At 42.8% G+C, this 17402-nt stretch overlaps 1 protein-coding gene across 3 annotated transcripts in view; it reads left to right on the forward strand.

Annotated features, from left to right (window-relative positions):
* The window catches only part of Rhogef64c (Rho guanine nucleotide exchange factor at 64C), a 56555-nt gene that overhangs the window by 33465 nt on the left and 5688 nt on the right, over positions 1-17402 (forward strand). For all 3 annotated transcript variants that reach the window (XM_076811941.1, XM_076811940.1, XM_076811942.1), the window contains exons 3-5: positions 9604-10000; positions 11567-13045; positions 14524-16421. In XM_076811941.1, coding sequence (XP_076668056.1) covers positions 9604-10000; positions 11567-13045; positions 14524-16421 — 3774 coding nt within the window. The remainder of the gene's footprint in view (positions 1-9603; positions 10001-11566; positions 13046-14523; positions 16422-17402) is intronic.

Genomic DNA, 17402 nt, shown 5'->3' on the forward strand with positions numbered 1-17402 from the left:
AAATGTTGACAGTAGGATGAAATGCTCGCTGTTCCATTTAAAACCCTGAAGGTTGCACGGTTACAAAATACTGATTATGTTATATGCCAGCCTTGATGCCATACGACTTTTACCCAAGTCACTTTTTTGTGTCGCGAGCAGACTACATGTTGTCGTCCGTGACAACTGTATTTTACGGTTTTTACGTAAAGTAGGTACTTACAATAGACAACGTCAATTTATTGAGATTAAGTATCGTGAATATGAAAAATCCCAAATCTATATTTCTTGCATTTCCTTCGCCGTATACTCTGATTTTATATTATTTAAAATAAGTGGAAAGGAACTCGTGTTACTCTAACATAAAAATTTCACACAAATATTTCAAATAAGTGCATACATTTAATATTTCGTAAAATACTTCGAAGCGCAACAGAAATGTTTAGCTTCAGCTCTTTAAACATGCTGCTGAAAGGAAATGTGAAAAATGATCGAATCAAATTTCCATTACCGTATGCTAATTTACACAAGAAACATTATGTGTAGGTATACCTTTGTTTTTAATCGTGCATACACGGCTTGCACAAAGGCTCCGTTTGTTCGACATTCGCGGGCAGAACGACGGTTTTCACCGATCGCCAACGTGTTAAGTAGTGCATACATTTCTCCCGCCAAAAGAATGTACTTTTTCGATCGTGCACGCGACTCTGTAATTTCTAGCTCCACGTCTATCACGCGTAGAAATTCGAACGTGCAATTTCCCATCGCTCGTTGTTCGTCATTGATTCCGGGTCTGTTATTAGCCCGTTGTGCATAAAGCGTGAACAAACAAGGTAAAACAATCCTGGGTACCATCATTAATCAATACCGATGCTTAAGTAATTAATCTTGTTGGTCATGCGCATCATCAGTCTCGCACTTCCGACATTCAGCAAGTGTTAACGAGTCGACACCATGAAATTGAGAGAAAACTTGAAGGGCTATCATTTTAAAATATATTTATGATGACAGAAAAATAGTCGGAACTAATTATCAGGATACATGTTAGCCGTTTTTGCTCTCGAAGTAACAGAAAATCGGCACGGTGTTTTCTTAATGGTTATATACTTGACAGGTCGGAAAATAGGGTCATTTTTAAACGATTTTATTTATATATTTTTTTTTCATACAAAGAGACGTGATATTTAAAAATCAAGATACACACCTTGTTGTGTATAATTTAGGCTGAATTCTCTGCAAAAAAGAAATTTGATACCTTAAGAAATGGTACCATAAAATATCCCCTTCTCCCAAGGCCTCTCCATAGTCGCAACATTTATGGTACCAAAAATATCTGAGAGATTAGTGGAGCGATTTGAATAAAATTTTGCACGAATATTCTCAAAACTATACTCTAGTACTTGTCGGCGTCGATTTCGAAAAAATGAATTTTTTCAAAAATGGCAGCAACTCGAAGTCAAGCATGTGATTATCCACCTAAGTTTTAATCTTCTTTTGCTAATTAAAAACAAAACAAAACACTATCTAAGACACTAATCTTAAGAATATTCGGGCAAAATTTTATTCAAATTGGTCCAGTATTCTCTGAGATATTTTTGATACCATAGAAGCTGTAACTATGAGGAAGCCTTGGGAGAAGGGGCTGCTATGGCACCATTTCTTAATATATCAAATTTCTTTTTGCAGAGAATACAGCTTAATTTATACACAACAAGATGTGCATCTTGATTTTTAATTATCACATTTCTCTATATGAAAAAAGAAATCATAAACATTCCCAAGAAAATGGTTCCTCGCTTACACCTGTGCACCGTTCGTCAAACATGATACATAAAACATTCTTAGGAAATGCAATAAGATTTTGACAATAAACCGTACGAAACATTACGTTTCCCGAGACGCGATTAAGCAATGGGTTACTTCGCCACCATTTTCCGCTGTGGTACACAATTTCATCGCCGATTCAAATCGACTGGCTTCCGTTTACGATACGAAGAAGCCATGGTTGCATTATGCGCCTGGACATTACGAAAAGCCTGTCACCATTCTAAATATAGTGATATGGACGTAATCGAAGGGGATTTAATCGCTGCAGACTCTCAAGGAAATAAGCAGCAGACGATCCTTTAGATCATCGTAGCCAGGCGCAATTGAAAAATCGCGAGATTTCATTATGAAGTTTTGCTACCGTTTCGGGGGCTGCATCGTGTTTGAGCTGGTGGAACTCTTCAGAAAAGATTGGAAAGGAGATTGGAAAACGGAAGTGCGCCTTCGAAGTGGCGGCGATGGCGACTCATTTTGCAGAAAACGCCAGGGGAAACGGAAATGGATTGGCACGGGAAGAAGCGCCGCGGTGGTTCTTGCGAAAAGGGAAAGAGAAAGATACACCCACAAACAACGAAGAGGGAGAGAGGAGAAGTCACGCGAATAGAAGATGCCCATCTCTTGAGGTCATCTCGATACGAGGCCTGGCCACCGAGGGAAAGTGGACTTCTGCTTTTTATGTCATACATGGTCGACTTTTCATTCTCCCCTTTTCCCTGACCTCTCGGCAGGCCCGATTTTCGCAGACACCATTCGAGCAGGAGAATTGATCGTGAATATCGGTAAGATTGCATTTATTTGAACGTAAGAAAAACTCGATTTATTGAATTTATGGCTCACAAGGGATCAAAAAGATTCGAAACTTTGCGGAAGTGTAATTCAAGTGGTGCTAACAACGTGACCATTTTTTGTTTTGGCAGGGAGCAAAGATATTGTGAGTTTTCATATTAGCATGCAGATTCTAATTGTCTTCGTTATGATATAAATTATAAACCGATAATTATCAGTGCCAGCAAACACAAATATTCCAAAGGAAAGATCATGTACTAATTCCAAATGTGGAGATCTATAACGAAACGCCCACGAAATGAAATAACAATAGAATATTACAATGAATATTATTACACACCAGCAATTGAACTCTGATCAGAAACACTCTCCTTTAAAAATTTGCAGTGACACAAATCGTCATGTATTTTATAGAAAAAAAAAGTAATTTAAAGAGAGAACATGATTATTATTTTTTTTCGAAGACAGAAGCAAAAATTCTCTCATAGAAGATAGCTTATCTATAACCAGTCCGTGCTTGGACTTACTGTTCGTGGATCTGTTGCGCTCGTAACTAAACGCGTTGCTTGCAGAGGTCGAAAACCTCCCGTTGGTTTAAAAAATTGCATGACTTCACCGTGCAATTAACATTATCCATCTGCGGGCAGATTCTATCCCAGTAATATCAACTTTGGCTCGCTAATTGTGTAAAAAGCATTAAGCGCAATCATCGTCATGGCTGTGGTAATAATTTTCGTTCGTCGGTTACCGCGGAAATTGCAAACCCTGGATCTTCGAGGAAGCAGCGTGTATAGCAGCTGATGAACTGTAAAACAAATTATCTGCCACTGCTTTACAGTTCAAGCACGCTTTGTAATTGAAAACAAGCGACACGTGGAATTAATTTAGGATTTGTTGATAGAGTTTCAAGATTGTCTATTCAACTTCGCGTTTCCTTTACCGAACGTTCAGCATTCCGAAGCGACGAACTTACTGAGAGAAGTAAGACGTTTGCTTTTCACTTCACACTTTTCGCAAAGGCTTTTAATATTTACAAGGGAACACGCGCCGTTTATTTTAGGGTTTAGTTGCGGGGTTACGAAATTGCTTGCCTGATGGATCGAATGCAACCTTATTTGTAAATTAGGCAACACTTAACGCAGTTCACCTTTCGGTGGTTGCACTTTCGAAACTCTAAAATAAAGAAGCACTTAGGATCGTTGTTGGGGAACGTACTTGTTTTGTTACGTACTTTTTGAAAGTGCCTTTGTGTTTATGAAAACCCCATGGAATTCGATTTAGAAATTGCCTGCTTAACGTCTCACGTGCAACTTTCTTTATAATTCATGCATCACTTTGCACATTTTACGTATCGTTAACTTGCACTTTCCAAAGTCTAATATTGAAACGTTACGATCGTAATTAAAATATCTGTTATTTTTTCATCGTACCTTGGGGACCCTTTTAATGTTTTACTTAGTTTAATTCAAGAACTTCTTGAAAAATTAAGAGAATATTCCATCCAGCTCTTCAAACGCGACTTTATTCGTAGTTCAGGCTGCACTTTGAATATCTTACGTTTCGTTAATCCTGCTTTCGAAATACTAAGAGAAAGAATTACAAATACGGTGTTTCCACACTCGAAACCACACGGTTTGTGCGAGCAACAAAGCGTTGAAATTGGGACCGATATAACAACGTAGTGGTTCAAGTACACTTTTTGATCAGATAGACGTAACTCAATTATTCGGCTAAACATTCATTGTTATCTAGGAATAGAAATTGTATTGTAAAATTGTGCATTATTCATTCGTTCATTACGCAAGTCTTTATCCAAAATGTGTGCGGTAATAAGATATCGTTCAGGATACAAGAGACACCCTAAAGTGAGTAAAAAGTGCTTAGCAAATTGAGTCAAGAAATTAATTCTGTTAGAAACGATTTTCAGTTTCAATAATTTAAGTGATTTATAAACGAACGAGTGCCTTGCCATGTGCTTACTTCGATATTTACCGAGAATTGTCTAAGTATCTTCATTGATTTCTTCACGTGCATCCTATCTTCGCATCATAGAATTACATGCTCTTTAGAAATTGCCTGGTCACGACAGTCATTTTCTACTTGGCGAAGCAAGAAGGTACTGCTCCCCATAATATTACAAAATTATAAAATAATAATAATTGACCACGATATTAATTAGGATAAATAGATAAACATATATTAATTAAGGGCCAAAAAATCAATTTTGACATCAAATCTGAATATAGCTTCTAACTTAGATAATGTCCTCAGGAAACACTACTTTTATTCTTCAAATCCTCGTATAAAATTCAAGCGTACCTCATCAACACCTTGCAATTCAGATGACAAATGCCTTCTGCCCTTTTGCATACACAACACAGACATATTTAATTATATTTTCAAACACTTGCATCAGAGCTTCCAATGGAACCTAATCAGTGCAATTAGACATTGCAATATGCGACGAGCGATGACCATATTCTCAACGAAGCGTCGTTTTCAAAAATACCACTCACAAATTGCAGTAGAATCTCCCACGCACCTTCCGCTCCAAAACTAATTGCAACTGTTAAAACCCACCATATGCCTCGAGCACCTGCTCTGACCCACATCGATGACCCATATGTGGACATACCCACGAGTGTACTGCAGAAAGACTTCTGCAACACCCTATACTCGACCACACACTCGTAATCAATCATCATACATACAATGCACGCAATTGCTGCCACCTGGGGCACCAGGTGGTAACCTGCGCCCTCCATAGGTCCACGGTCCCATAATCCTTATCATTAAGGTGTCCCTTTGCACGAGGTACAAGAGAATCGTGGCAAACAGATCGGATAGACATGCCCGTTAGCAGCAGATTTCACCTCCAGGGAAAAATCGATCGAAATGTCACTGGACTGAAAACCTGTACCGCTCGTCTGAAATTTTGTCGGCCACGCCCGTTCTCGCGTCGCACCTGCGGATATCGGTGCATTTCTACGAGCGCTGCAACTCCTGGCGCTCTGTACAGGCCGAAGAACGCGTCTCGTTGCCCCTACGTTAGTTTTCTTGTCGTCCTTTTTTTTTTCCTCTCGACCAACCGAGCGACAGAGCGTATAGGCCGCTCCTCTTACGTGAGGTTCTGGAACGAGGCTTTTACGAAAGTCCCAGCATCGACGAGAAAGTAAAGCGTATCGAGCCTGCCCTCGGGCCACCAATCTGCTCCATTTTCCGACCTCGCGCGCCGTTGGATGTCGCACCGATGCCTCGCCACCTGTATCCGCCTCTAAAATGCAAATAACCTACTTTTTTCCACGCAGCCGTATCCATCTTCCAAAGCGGAGGAACCGGGGAGAGGAAGCTGCCGGTTTCCTTGGTTCTTTGAAAAGGAAAAAGAAAAGAAAGATAGATCTGTGAATCGGTTCTCCCTTCCAGTCGCTCTAAAGGAAGCAATTCCCCCTGTAATCGCTGGTTAACATTATCCAACGTTCCTCGTGTTCTTCGTGCTTTTCGTGTTCTTTCTGTTCTTTGTATTCTTCGTGGTGCCCGGCGGAAATGGGGAGCATGGATTCTGTGGACGCGGAAAACACGTATTTCTAATTATATTAGACCGAGGCACGTGGAATGCGCCGCCTTTGGTTTCGTCGGGGAGAAAATGTGAAATGCTTTTTCGCCAACTTGCCGAGATAATTTCACGAAAGTGAGAGGCATGAAATATCTGGCGCTCGCGGCTGTTTGATTTATAGAAATCCCAGTTGAGGACCTTGCAGCAACAGGGGTGCAGCTCGATCTTTACCAGCTTAGAGTAAATTAGAAAAAAATATTTATAAAATTGTTTTACCTGAAAATGTTCTAAGCGCCAGTGGTAATAGAATCTGGTTTTTAGAACTTACAGTTTTCTACGAGGATTCTTCAATTATGGATGACGCAAACAATGTCTATGTATTATGTACTCACGTGTACGTAATTTGGTTTATAAACTTGTGAATGTAATTATGTTAGATGAATTAGTTGCGAACGCATTGGAATTTACAAATGTGATGGAACTACTGTAAGATTAATTTGATTTTAATTCAGACGGATACGTCCCCGCGGCATTTGTCGATTCTTCGAGGAAAACATTCTCGTTGGATATAGGAGAAATATTTTACCTCGGCACACGGATCTTGTTTGAACGGCAGGTGTAAGTGTTTGTACTTGTAAGACAAATTATATGCAGCTGTGGCCATCGAGAGGCTCGACGATGTCACTACGTCCTTACCCAAGCACATATGAATTCCCTTCCTGTTACCATAACTAATAAACTGGAATTAAGCACGTCAATCGACATTTGGCTTTCCGTTCCAGAATTCACTAGAAACTGTACCTACAGGTCGAATATTTGTTTATTGAATTCTCAGTACCCCAAGTTCGTTTCTATAAAGTGACTTACACAAAAGTACTACTCCTGTACTACTCCTGCAATTTAAAAATAAAATGATTATTGGAATTAGTGAAGATATAATACCACCGGATGATAAATAAATAAAAGATGAAAATATAGACCAGCGTATATTTTCAAAAAATAATTTAAAACACACAGTAATAAAGTAATATAATATTTCTGTAAAAGTAGTTGATAAACATTAAGTAATGGAAAAATTTACTCATGTATCTTGAAAAGAGAACAAGACCTGGATGAATGTATGACATAATAGCATAACGAAAGCTGTGATGAAATTAAAAAAAGGATATAAAAGACTATAAAATTCTGCGGATAATTTAAAGCTGAAACATCATAATCATATCCATGTATCCAGTAGATTACAATCATTACGGTAATTGGGTCCCCAGTCATTACGATTCGAAACTGTGCAGTCACTTATCCGCGCATCCATTCATTTCCCATAATTGTCGAAGGAAAAAGGGCGTGCGCGTAATTTCATACAGTTTCTTTAAAGATCATAGATTGCATCTAACCTTCGAGCACGCACAGCTCGCACACGGGGATCCCGTCTTAATGTTATTTTTTTCTATTCAGAAACAATGCTCGCGACCATTGCTTCGCGAGTTTCCTGGTTACAATTAAGCTTTCGCTTTCCAAGTAACTCTCATGCTAATTACCCTTGCAATGCCGGGTACGTGTTTAAAATACAACTTCGCTCCGTTACGCAAGACGGTCGTGTTAAAAGTTGACCTTTCGGATACTTTTCATAATCGAACCAGTAGAAAGCTATAATTCTCATTAGAAACGGTGCCTTCAGCAAAATTCCAAGAGATTCCAGATCAGACCCTCGCGTTTCATTGTCGTTTTTTTTAATGCATCCAATTAAAACGTAGAAAGACTAAAACACTCGACTATCCAAGAGCCCTAGAGGAATCAACGACACTCTTAATCCTTTCTGCTCTATTCATTTTTATTTCGCGGTAAGCACCACGTGGGAATTAGCGCGAAATTACCTGCATCTAATAAAAGCATTGCGCACCGCCAGGGATCCACTATTAGATCCTCGGTGACTGCATCGGCACGTCCAGCATCGAAGTCTCCGAGGGAGGCTTGCGAAAAACATTAAACTACCAAAATCATAGTCGGCTGGGCCCGGTCGTCTGTGGCGAATAAAATCCTTTCGCGTCGCGCAAACCTGTTGGCGAGTGCATGTCGTTTTACGATTAGATTTCCTGTTATTTTTAAAGGTCGGTTTCTTAAGCCCGCCTAGTGGAAACCAGAAGAACCAGGCGACCACAAGTCGGAATATTTTTCAGCTCCTTTCCAGCTCTGTTTTTTTACAGTTTCCTATAAATAGAGTTTTTATAGGCGGCCGCAGTCTCGAAATATTTCCTTTGTGCGCGAGAAGAAATGTTTGTCCGCCTCTCCGGCATCCTCGCCCCCTCGCGGTCTCTCTCCTCTTTCGAAACTCGCGACCAAGGCTTAAGACGAGCTCCCTCCCAGGATCGCGGCAGTTTCACCAGGGGAAAACAAATTTAAAATGCGATCTCGGACGATTCCGACCGCCATTTACTTTCGCTGGAACCTGTTGTTCCTTCGTCTTCTTTTTCTTCCTGCATTTCCTCTTTTTTCCTCCCTCTCCCTTTCTACGTCAGCGTCCTCCGTCGTGCTTTAAAAACGAGCAGGCGAACTTTCCACGATGAATCCCGCCGTGAGCGTGTTCCAGAATTCGCAGGCCCACGATGCGACATGTCCGTCGATTGTGTTAAACGCCTCGATAAATAACAGCATTCGCGAATGCGCGCTCGCAAATGAAGATTATTGTACGTTGAGCTGATGTTTGAAAATTAACAGCAAGAGCAAGATTTTACAGTGTATTTGCGTGTTAGTGGGTTACCAGAGGAAGTAGAAGATTTGAAAATTCATTAAATACCGTGAACATGTTTTTTATGTTTGATTAGATAATTAATAATGTTTTTTGTGAAAGATCTGCAGGCTTCCGAAGCACTGATCATCTCTAGTGAAAGAGTGACATTGTTTCTAATTTTAACAAAACTTAACTCGTGCGTGTAAACAATATGAAATTTTTATTTATGGCATTCTGCCGCTTCGAAGATGCAAGCTTTGCTTTTAGACACTTTATATGGATGGAGTGCTGAAAGTGTTGCATTAATATTTGTAGCAGTAATAACACGGCACGTATTCGATTAAGAATTCCGTTCGCCAAAAGAGGATATCCTGTTGAAAACGAAAGCTTTCACGTTTTCCGTTTCGGACGGTGATAGTAACAGCAGTAATTATTCGCAACAAGAACTCGCGCCGAATATTAATGTGATCCCCAAATAAGGGGGTGCGTACTAGCAGAGTTGTCCACGCGAAGCAAATGCATAATAGGTTTGTACGTTCAAAACAGAAGTATCACTTCCGCGTCGATATTTTCTGAAAAGGGACAAAAGTATTGCGCAGAGTCCCGGCACTTTTACTTTCAACAAAAACGAATCTCTTACTTCACTTATACTTTTCGTACAAAATTCTTCTCCCGGCATTACTCGCACCGTTGTCAGTGCTAATGGATTCGTGGATTCTGTTTGCTGCAGGGCTACGACACGCTGAGCAAAGGGAAGAAGTCGTGGAGCGTGAGGCTGGGGCTGTCGCGGCAGAGCCAGAGCGCCGATGACGCTGGAAAGGGGTGGGGAACGATAAGCGGCGGTAGCGGGCTCTCGCGACAAATGATCTACAGTGATCCATGGCTCTACGGTACGGTTCGATCGTCGAGGCCTGGCCACGAGCCACGGGGCTTCATGACGCCGCCGCCCCCGCCGCCGCCAGGGGCACCAGTGCTGGTAGTGTGTTCCTGCCCGGAATTCCTCAGCGGAACCACCAGGAAGTACGGCACCTGCCGCAAGTGCGGTGGTCACCGATTGGCTGGTGTGCCTTTCGGAGGAACATGTCGGCTCCCGCCGATTTCCTCGAGGTCCAGGCCCAGCCTAGCGGGTAAGGCCCTTTTCGTCCCCCCTCCACTGTTCAATTTAACACTTCATCGACGGGTCACGGGATATTTCGTGTTTTTGGGTTCTTAGCTTCGGCGAGTGCACTTAACGCTTTGCACTCTAACTTATTCGCTCGTTGATGGGTTATAGGTATTTTGCTCAATACTGTGCTTATCGATCGGATAAGATGACGAGTTGACTCGGCATTCGGATGAGTGAATGCGTGACGAAAGTTTCAAATTTTCATTCGCATGAGAAGACTGAATAATGTGGGCAAATTCAATTGATTTGTCCGTGGTAATTATCGAACAATCGACTTTGAATTTTTGTGATAGGATGATCAAGTTATCAGGGTAAATATAGAAGTTTGGAATATGCATAAATATAGCGGAGCAATTTTGAAATCAATACATAATTCATTTCATCCATTTTTTTTAAGGTTTAATGATGTTAACTAAAATCATACGTTATAGAATTATTAGGTGTTGTTTTGTATAATGATGTGTTTAAAGTAATTCTTCCCCGAAGTTGCTAACTATACACAATTGGCGAACCATGCATATAAAAATCTCCCGACGATAAAGTGTTAAACATCACATTGGGATGTTTGTTAACTAACGAGCTTTCTTCTTTGCAACACCTCTACGCTTTCAAGGAAATGTGAGTAAAGAATAGATGTCTACTATAATTAACACGCTTGTCTTTTACATCGATTAGCGCTCGCTAATGCATTCTAAGTTAATACTCGTGGTAGTATTCGCAAGCTGCTAATAAACTTGTTTGTTACTAATATTCTGTGCACGGTGCGTTTGTAACGTGGGTATATAATTTCGCTTCGTCTGGGCAGCTTTTTCCCGTTAAATATTAATCATTGCAAAGTTAAGTACTAAGAAAGAATGATGTACGATGGAAATAGTTGGTACTAAGCATTCGCAAAGAACTTCTTTAAGAATTTACACGCGTTTTTAACTATATTTTCTATATTAATTAAAAAAAAATCTATTTTTGTTCATAACAGATAAACTATCGCAAATACTATTACAGTTCTAAGTAGTTCATACAATAGAGGGATATGTCTTCTACAATCTCCGAAATTTTCAAAATTGTAGCTTCGAGAAATATGGCTTTAAAGTTTTCGTAACAATTCTTATATACTTACAAAATTACAGTACTAAAAATATTTATTGCATCACTCTCACGTAGTACGCAGAATATAGCAATAAAATGATTGGCATCAAACTTATTTTGGCGAAGATAGTGAGCTACACATTTTTACAATAAATCAATTTTACACTATTTTCCCAGAACTAAAAATAAAAGAGATATAAGTAATAACATGATTATTCCAGCGATGCAATAAATATTCCCCCTGCTGTATATACAATTTGCGTATAACCCACCCAGTAGCTTATTCCCTACAAATTCCTAACAAACACCCCACGCTTTTCGGGCCTCCAACGCAGCAAACCCCTATACGTAACAACTCCTAAACTCCACCCTCCAGTAACACCAAAACCCCCATCATGGCACATGGTGAAAGCAGTAAACGAACCTCCCCAAAACTCCACAGGAGTGCTACGATCCTCGATAGACGATCCCTACGACCAGATGCGTCGGAATCGGCTGGTGGAGCCGAGGACGCGTGCCCGGAGTATCTCGCCGCACCGTCCGCTGTCCCAGCGCGACTCGCGGAGCCAGAGCATGGCGAGGTCCGCGAAGGAGCGAAAGGGCTCGATAGAGAGCACCTCGTCGAGGTCCGAGTGGTTCGACAAGGAGACAGCGACGGGCTACGAGGAGACGGTTCGGAAGCCGCGGCCCAGCTTCCCCGCGGCTCCCGCCGACGAGTGGCTGGAGGAGGCGCCGGCGTCGGCGGACCCGCGGGGCCCTGCGGTCCCGAAGATCCCGGCCCGGCTGGCCCGAGTGGCGAAAAAGGGCAGGGGCGTGCGCAGCGACTGGCCAGACAGCGCGCCAGTGAAGCAACCCGAAACAGGTCAGACGAAGACCAACCAGGACGAGTGGAAGGAGCGGCCGTCGAGCGCCGGGGACTCGAGACGGAGCATCCTCGAGTGTGATGTGAACCCGTATCTTCTGCTGAAGAAGCAAAAGGACGAGGACGACCTGAGTGACGACCTGTCGGACAACGCCCTCGAGCAGGACGACGCCAGGCCGCGGTCCAGCCTGTTCGACCCGTCGAAAGTGAAGTCGATCGAGAGGATACCGAACCGAAGCGCCGTGGCGGCGATCGGCGGCCAGCGGATCAGGGTGTTCAACGAGCCCCGGGAGATCTCGGACGACGAGGAAGCTATGCCCGTCACGAGGATCCCCATACCAAAGGTCTCGCCGAAACGGCCGCCGAGGCGGCTCAAGGAAGCCAGGCAAACGCTCAGGAGCATACTGAAGCGGGGGAAGGTGCTGGACGCTAGAAGGAAGAGCGTCCTTTTCAACGTCGATAATGTTATATTCGCACCCGAGAAGCCCTCGGAGGCGACGCGTCTGGCGTGGAGCAGAATCGGCCGGATCGCTAACTGCGCTATGGAGGAGAGGAGCAACGGCGAGTCTGAGGAGGAGGAAGATGAGGAGGAGGACGAGGAGGAAGAGGAAGAGGATGAAGTACCGGTAACGCCGCACGATCAAAGGGAAAAGTATACCTTCATCACTGTTCCGAATATCAGAGACCCGAAGATGGACAGGATCAAACTGAAGGAGCCCAGGATCTCGCAGGATGCGTGTCAGAAACCTGTTAACGTCGACGTGGTCAGGGTAGACAAGTTTGTACCCTCTGGTAATTCGGGGCGTGCCCATTCCAGGAATAAAGAGAGCGTTGATGTGCCAAGGAAGAACGACGAAATCCGTCGAAGCTTTTCCAATCGAGCTGCTGCTTCAGCGAAGCACGAGAGTGTGAGGAAGGAAGAGGAGGAGAAGAGAAGGACAGAGGAGAGTATGATGAAAATGGAGGAGGATGCTGGACCGGGGATCAAGATCGAGGAACGTCAGGAGCGTATTCCAGGCATTGCTGTCGACGAGAAAGATCTGATCTTAAAGTCTGAAGGTAAGAATTGTAATTATCCGTTGAGTAAAGTTTCTGTGGATCTTCTTCAAGAATACATGCTGCGTTATACGCTTTGACCTTAACTGAATGATCGCACACGCGTTTAGATCATGGTTAAATTAGACAGGAATCGAAGCTCTCCATATTTCACGTAGAACTCGCAACGCGCAGATCTCCCTCAGAGATATGGTTGTTCAGCGCGTCACCAATAAAACGCAGGAAATTTTCCTGCAACCGTGCGTTGCTACACGTTCGTTAGTCATCGTTTTCAACTGGCCTTCGTTTTCTCAACAAGTAGCTTCTTTTTGCACAAGCACCAATTATTGCTTTCCTTTATAGTTTCACTAGCTCCCTGTTACGGGTGTTTACTTGCACGCTGCTGGCGGAAATAAGACCTCGCAATGATCCCTTGAATACGAAAATTTCAAGAAAGATAAGATGCTTAAATAAAAGTAGAAGGATAAGGATTTCACTTCGACCCTTGGAATCAATCCAAAATGAAGACGTACTTTTTATGAAGACACTTATTTTTCACAAACCTTGAACAAGGAGGCATTTACATTTATAAAAAATTGCAGAATTGTTAGTTGGATGGAAATAGATATGTAAAGTATCTGTATACCTACTTTCAGTACATGGCGATCGCCGATCGTTATAAAGATTTCGTTAAACCGAGATTCGATCGTCAGCATGATATTTTCTTAACAATGATAATATCTTGAAAAGTTCTCTCGCATTAGATGCCGTAAATCATCAGATCAAGCGCGGAGTTCCCCTTTCTCTAAGTGTTGCGGGCGTGTAATTATGCTTTTTAGAGCTCTCACGAGTTTTCTCTTCTTTTCAGAGTTGTTCACAGTTTGCGTGTGATTATGCTCTGTACAATGGTGAATTATGCTCGTGATAGATTCGTCACTTTTGCTTACCTTGAATGAGTCCAGAACCTGTGAGCAATGCTGAAAAAATTGAAATCGTTTTCTTTTATAATCAAATAGACATTACTTTTTACCATTTTTTTTTCAATTTCTTCCCTGTCCTAAGTTGATTATCGTTCGGATGATAATTAAAAAAATGCAAGGTTTTATTTTGCTATTATTTACCAAATATTTTTATTCATGAAAATAAAATATCTTACAAAATTCTCCCATTAGAAAATCCCACCACTAACGCTTTACTTGCCTTTCATCGCAAACGGCAACATTAGATTTATAACATAAATATTTTATTCTTTTAGAAACTCTTCAACAACTTATAAATATTATTGCTACATAATCATTACCAGCACTAGCCTAATTTTAAAAATTTGCCAAGTAATTTAAAAGCGACACCTCGTGTTAAAATTCCAATTTCAATATAATTGAAACGTGCAAAAACCATTGTATATATTTCGAAAGCGAGCTGATTCTTGCACTGAAATTTTTAGCAGAACAATTATAATCTATTTTGATAACAGACTACGTGTACTTGCAACAAATTTACAGAGAGCATAAAGAGATCATCCTTATCGCGGAGCCAGAGCGAACGATCGTACAACAGACCAGAGGTATCTGCCGGCGACGTGCTGTTCATGGACACCATGCGTCTCAGTCTCTGCAGGAAAGTGAAAGAAGCACCGTCCTCGTTGAACTCCAGCCAGCAAACCATCCGACGCGGGGATTCGCAGGAATCGGCGATAGAAACGACAGAAGACGCATACCCGACAAAAGAGCTCGACCCTGTCGAAAGCGACAGCCAGCAGGAATCGTTGAGCTCGAAGGAGATCGACGAGATCGTGGGAGAAAGGGCGACGGCGATTAAAGCGGAAGCAGAAGCTTCAAGGGATGCGCAGAGCAATTACGAAGAAAGGAACGATCATTTCCGAGGAATGAGACCGACCAGCTGGTCACCGCCGCCTGGAAAGCAGAAGTACCGTCACAGAGTCAGCGACCCAGGCGCGAGGACAAAGGACATGGATCGTTCTGAATCGGATCGAGGCAGCCCTGCGTTGCAGACCGCGTCCAACTCATACGGCTCCTCGAAGATCGAAATTGGCTCAGCGACGACGGAGAGCAACGTGTACAAAATTACAGTGAGTCCCAGAGCCTCTCCCCTCGTCCATCGGCTGCAGATAGGTCCAGGCGCGAAAGGGGCGAGAAGGACCTCGATTCTGATCAACGGGGACACGGCGCCCAGCACCGAAACAACGTCCGACAACAAGGTGACCATCAGCGTCGGCGGAGAAGACAGCGTCTACAATCCCACGGTGATCTCTGTGAACTCGGAGAACCCCCCTCGAATAAAGAACTCCGCTGAGAATCGCACCCTGGTGATCTTGGACAACTACAGGTCGAACATCGTCGTGGAGAGCGGCAAAGAGGAAACGAAGGCACTCAAAACGGACCCAGAGTCCGCCGAAGAGGAAGAGCTTTCTCGGAAGGCCAACGAAGCCTCGCTCGGGGAAAAAGCTTCGTTGACTGCCCTAGAAGTGACGACGGATTGCGAGAAGCAAACGAAATCGAGTGTCGAAGGGAAATTGTCTGGTGCAGAAAAGGCCGGGAAATTCTGTACAAACGACCGAGTAGAGCGAACGGAGAAGAAGCCTCCTCAAAAAGACGCGGAAAGTGTATCGAAACTTTCTGGATTGTCGAAGGAGGCGCTGATCTCGAAGCTGCTCGAGGACTCGCTGAGAAAGGCCCGCGAGAACGGGGAGATCGTGGACGAGGATAGTGGCGAGGCTATTCTGAAGATCTTGAAGCAGAGCCTGTTGAAGAGCAAGGAGTACGAAAGCTCCGAGTCGACCTTGGAGGCGAATTACTCGAGGGCGTCCAGCTTGAATTCGGACGGTGACTTCATCTCGACGAATCTGTTCCTCGAGGAGAATCCGTACGAAGTGATCAAGGAGCCCATCTACGAGGAAATCCCTGATGAACCTCCTCCCCTGCCGTTGAGCCCTCCGCCCACGGAGGATTACATAAAAGACAGGATATACTTCGGCGACATCGACTACTACAGGAAGGGCAGCTCCGACCAGTTCCTGGGATCCTATTTGACGGACAATGTGTTCAAGAAGCCGAATCCCGAGGACCTCGCGGAGACCTATCTGTCGAAGAGCCCCGAAGACTTCTTTAAGAAGATGTCCACGTCGCCCGACGAGGAGAATATATCGAGCAAATTCGAGCTGCTCAATTTTCTGATGGACTCGAAGGATCGAGCGATATCGATCGAGGGGGAGGACGACGACGAGGACGAGGAGGACACCGAAGGCGATTTGGAGGCGCTGTACGAGCAAAAGGAGACCAGCCTTGGCGATCTTAGCTCGAAGAGCTCGCAGATCTCCAACGTCTCTGATAGCAGCGAGGAATGCAATATTATCTTAACTAGTTCGTCGGAAACATCGAAGGTGAGCTGCGATTTGAGTAACCGCGTACTGTAATCGTTCGGGACGGCGGACTGAATATTTTTGAAATTATAAATTCCATAACAAGCCTCTTGCAAGGGAAGTTCGGTTTTTTCGTTCCGATTTTTTTTAAACTGGGCACGTTTCAAGAGGACCTTGATGGAAGTAACGGGAAATTTTTTGTTCGCGCCCATTTTCGGTTCTTCAGGGTGGAAACACCCCTTAATAGTTAATGTGTGATTTCCCACTTTCCTGTATATCTGCCTTGGGAATTCTAGTAAATGTAAAAAAAATATTAGAATGAAAACCTTAATTACGGCTTTTTACGCCGTATAAAACTGTGCAATGAAATTGTTAAAAAATTGTCATTTAAATAAAAGAATATTCCCCTCTTTTCACCTTGAAGAACCAAAAACGTGGTCTGCAATTCCAAAATATTCAGATTTCGGATCGTGGGTTTGTGGTAATAGTAATTTATCAAAGAAAAGTGCATTTACGTACTCCGTCGACCATTGCGTATACCACGAAACCACCTGATTTATCATTACTTTTTCATGGTAAGCGGGTATAACGAGATTAAACCTGTGCTGCGGTGAAAGTGACCACTTCGTGCTTATTTTGTAATAGTAATTTACTTCTATGTGATTACTTACGAGCCGAGCATTTCTAATAGGTGGAAACTCATTTTCGTGGTATAAGGATGGTTCACAATTTCAGGCACGTTTATCGCAATTCGAAATGATCCGCCGTTTCATGAAAAATGTTGTACGAGTCTAGAATACCAAGTCACTTAAATCAATTTCATTTAAAATTTGATGTGGCCAGACGACAGATTAGAGTTTCAAACAATCTCTTATTTAGTATATAAAATACTTGAGTTTTATCTGAAGAATAAATTTTAAAATTCGTATACAAACGAACACTCCAACTGCATACAATGAAAAATAACTTTCTAGTCACAATGATTAAACCTTGATGGGACGA

The sequence above is a fragment of the Andrena cerasifolii genome, chromosome 5, assembly GCF_050908995.1.
Source record: "Andrena cerasifolii isolate SP2316 chromosome 5, iyAndCera1_principal, whole genome shotgun sequence".
Taxonomy (NCBI): domain Eukaryota; kingdom Metazoa; phylum Arthropoda; class Insecta; order Hymenoptera; family Andrenidae; genus Andrena; species Andrena cerasifolii.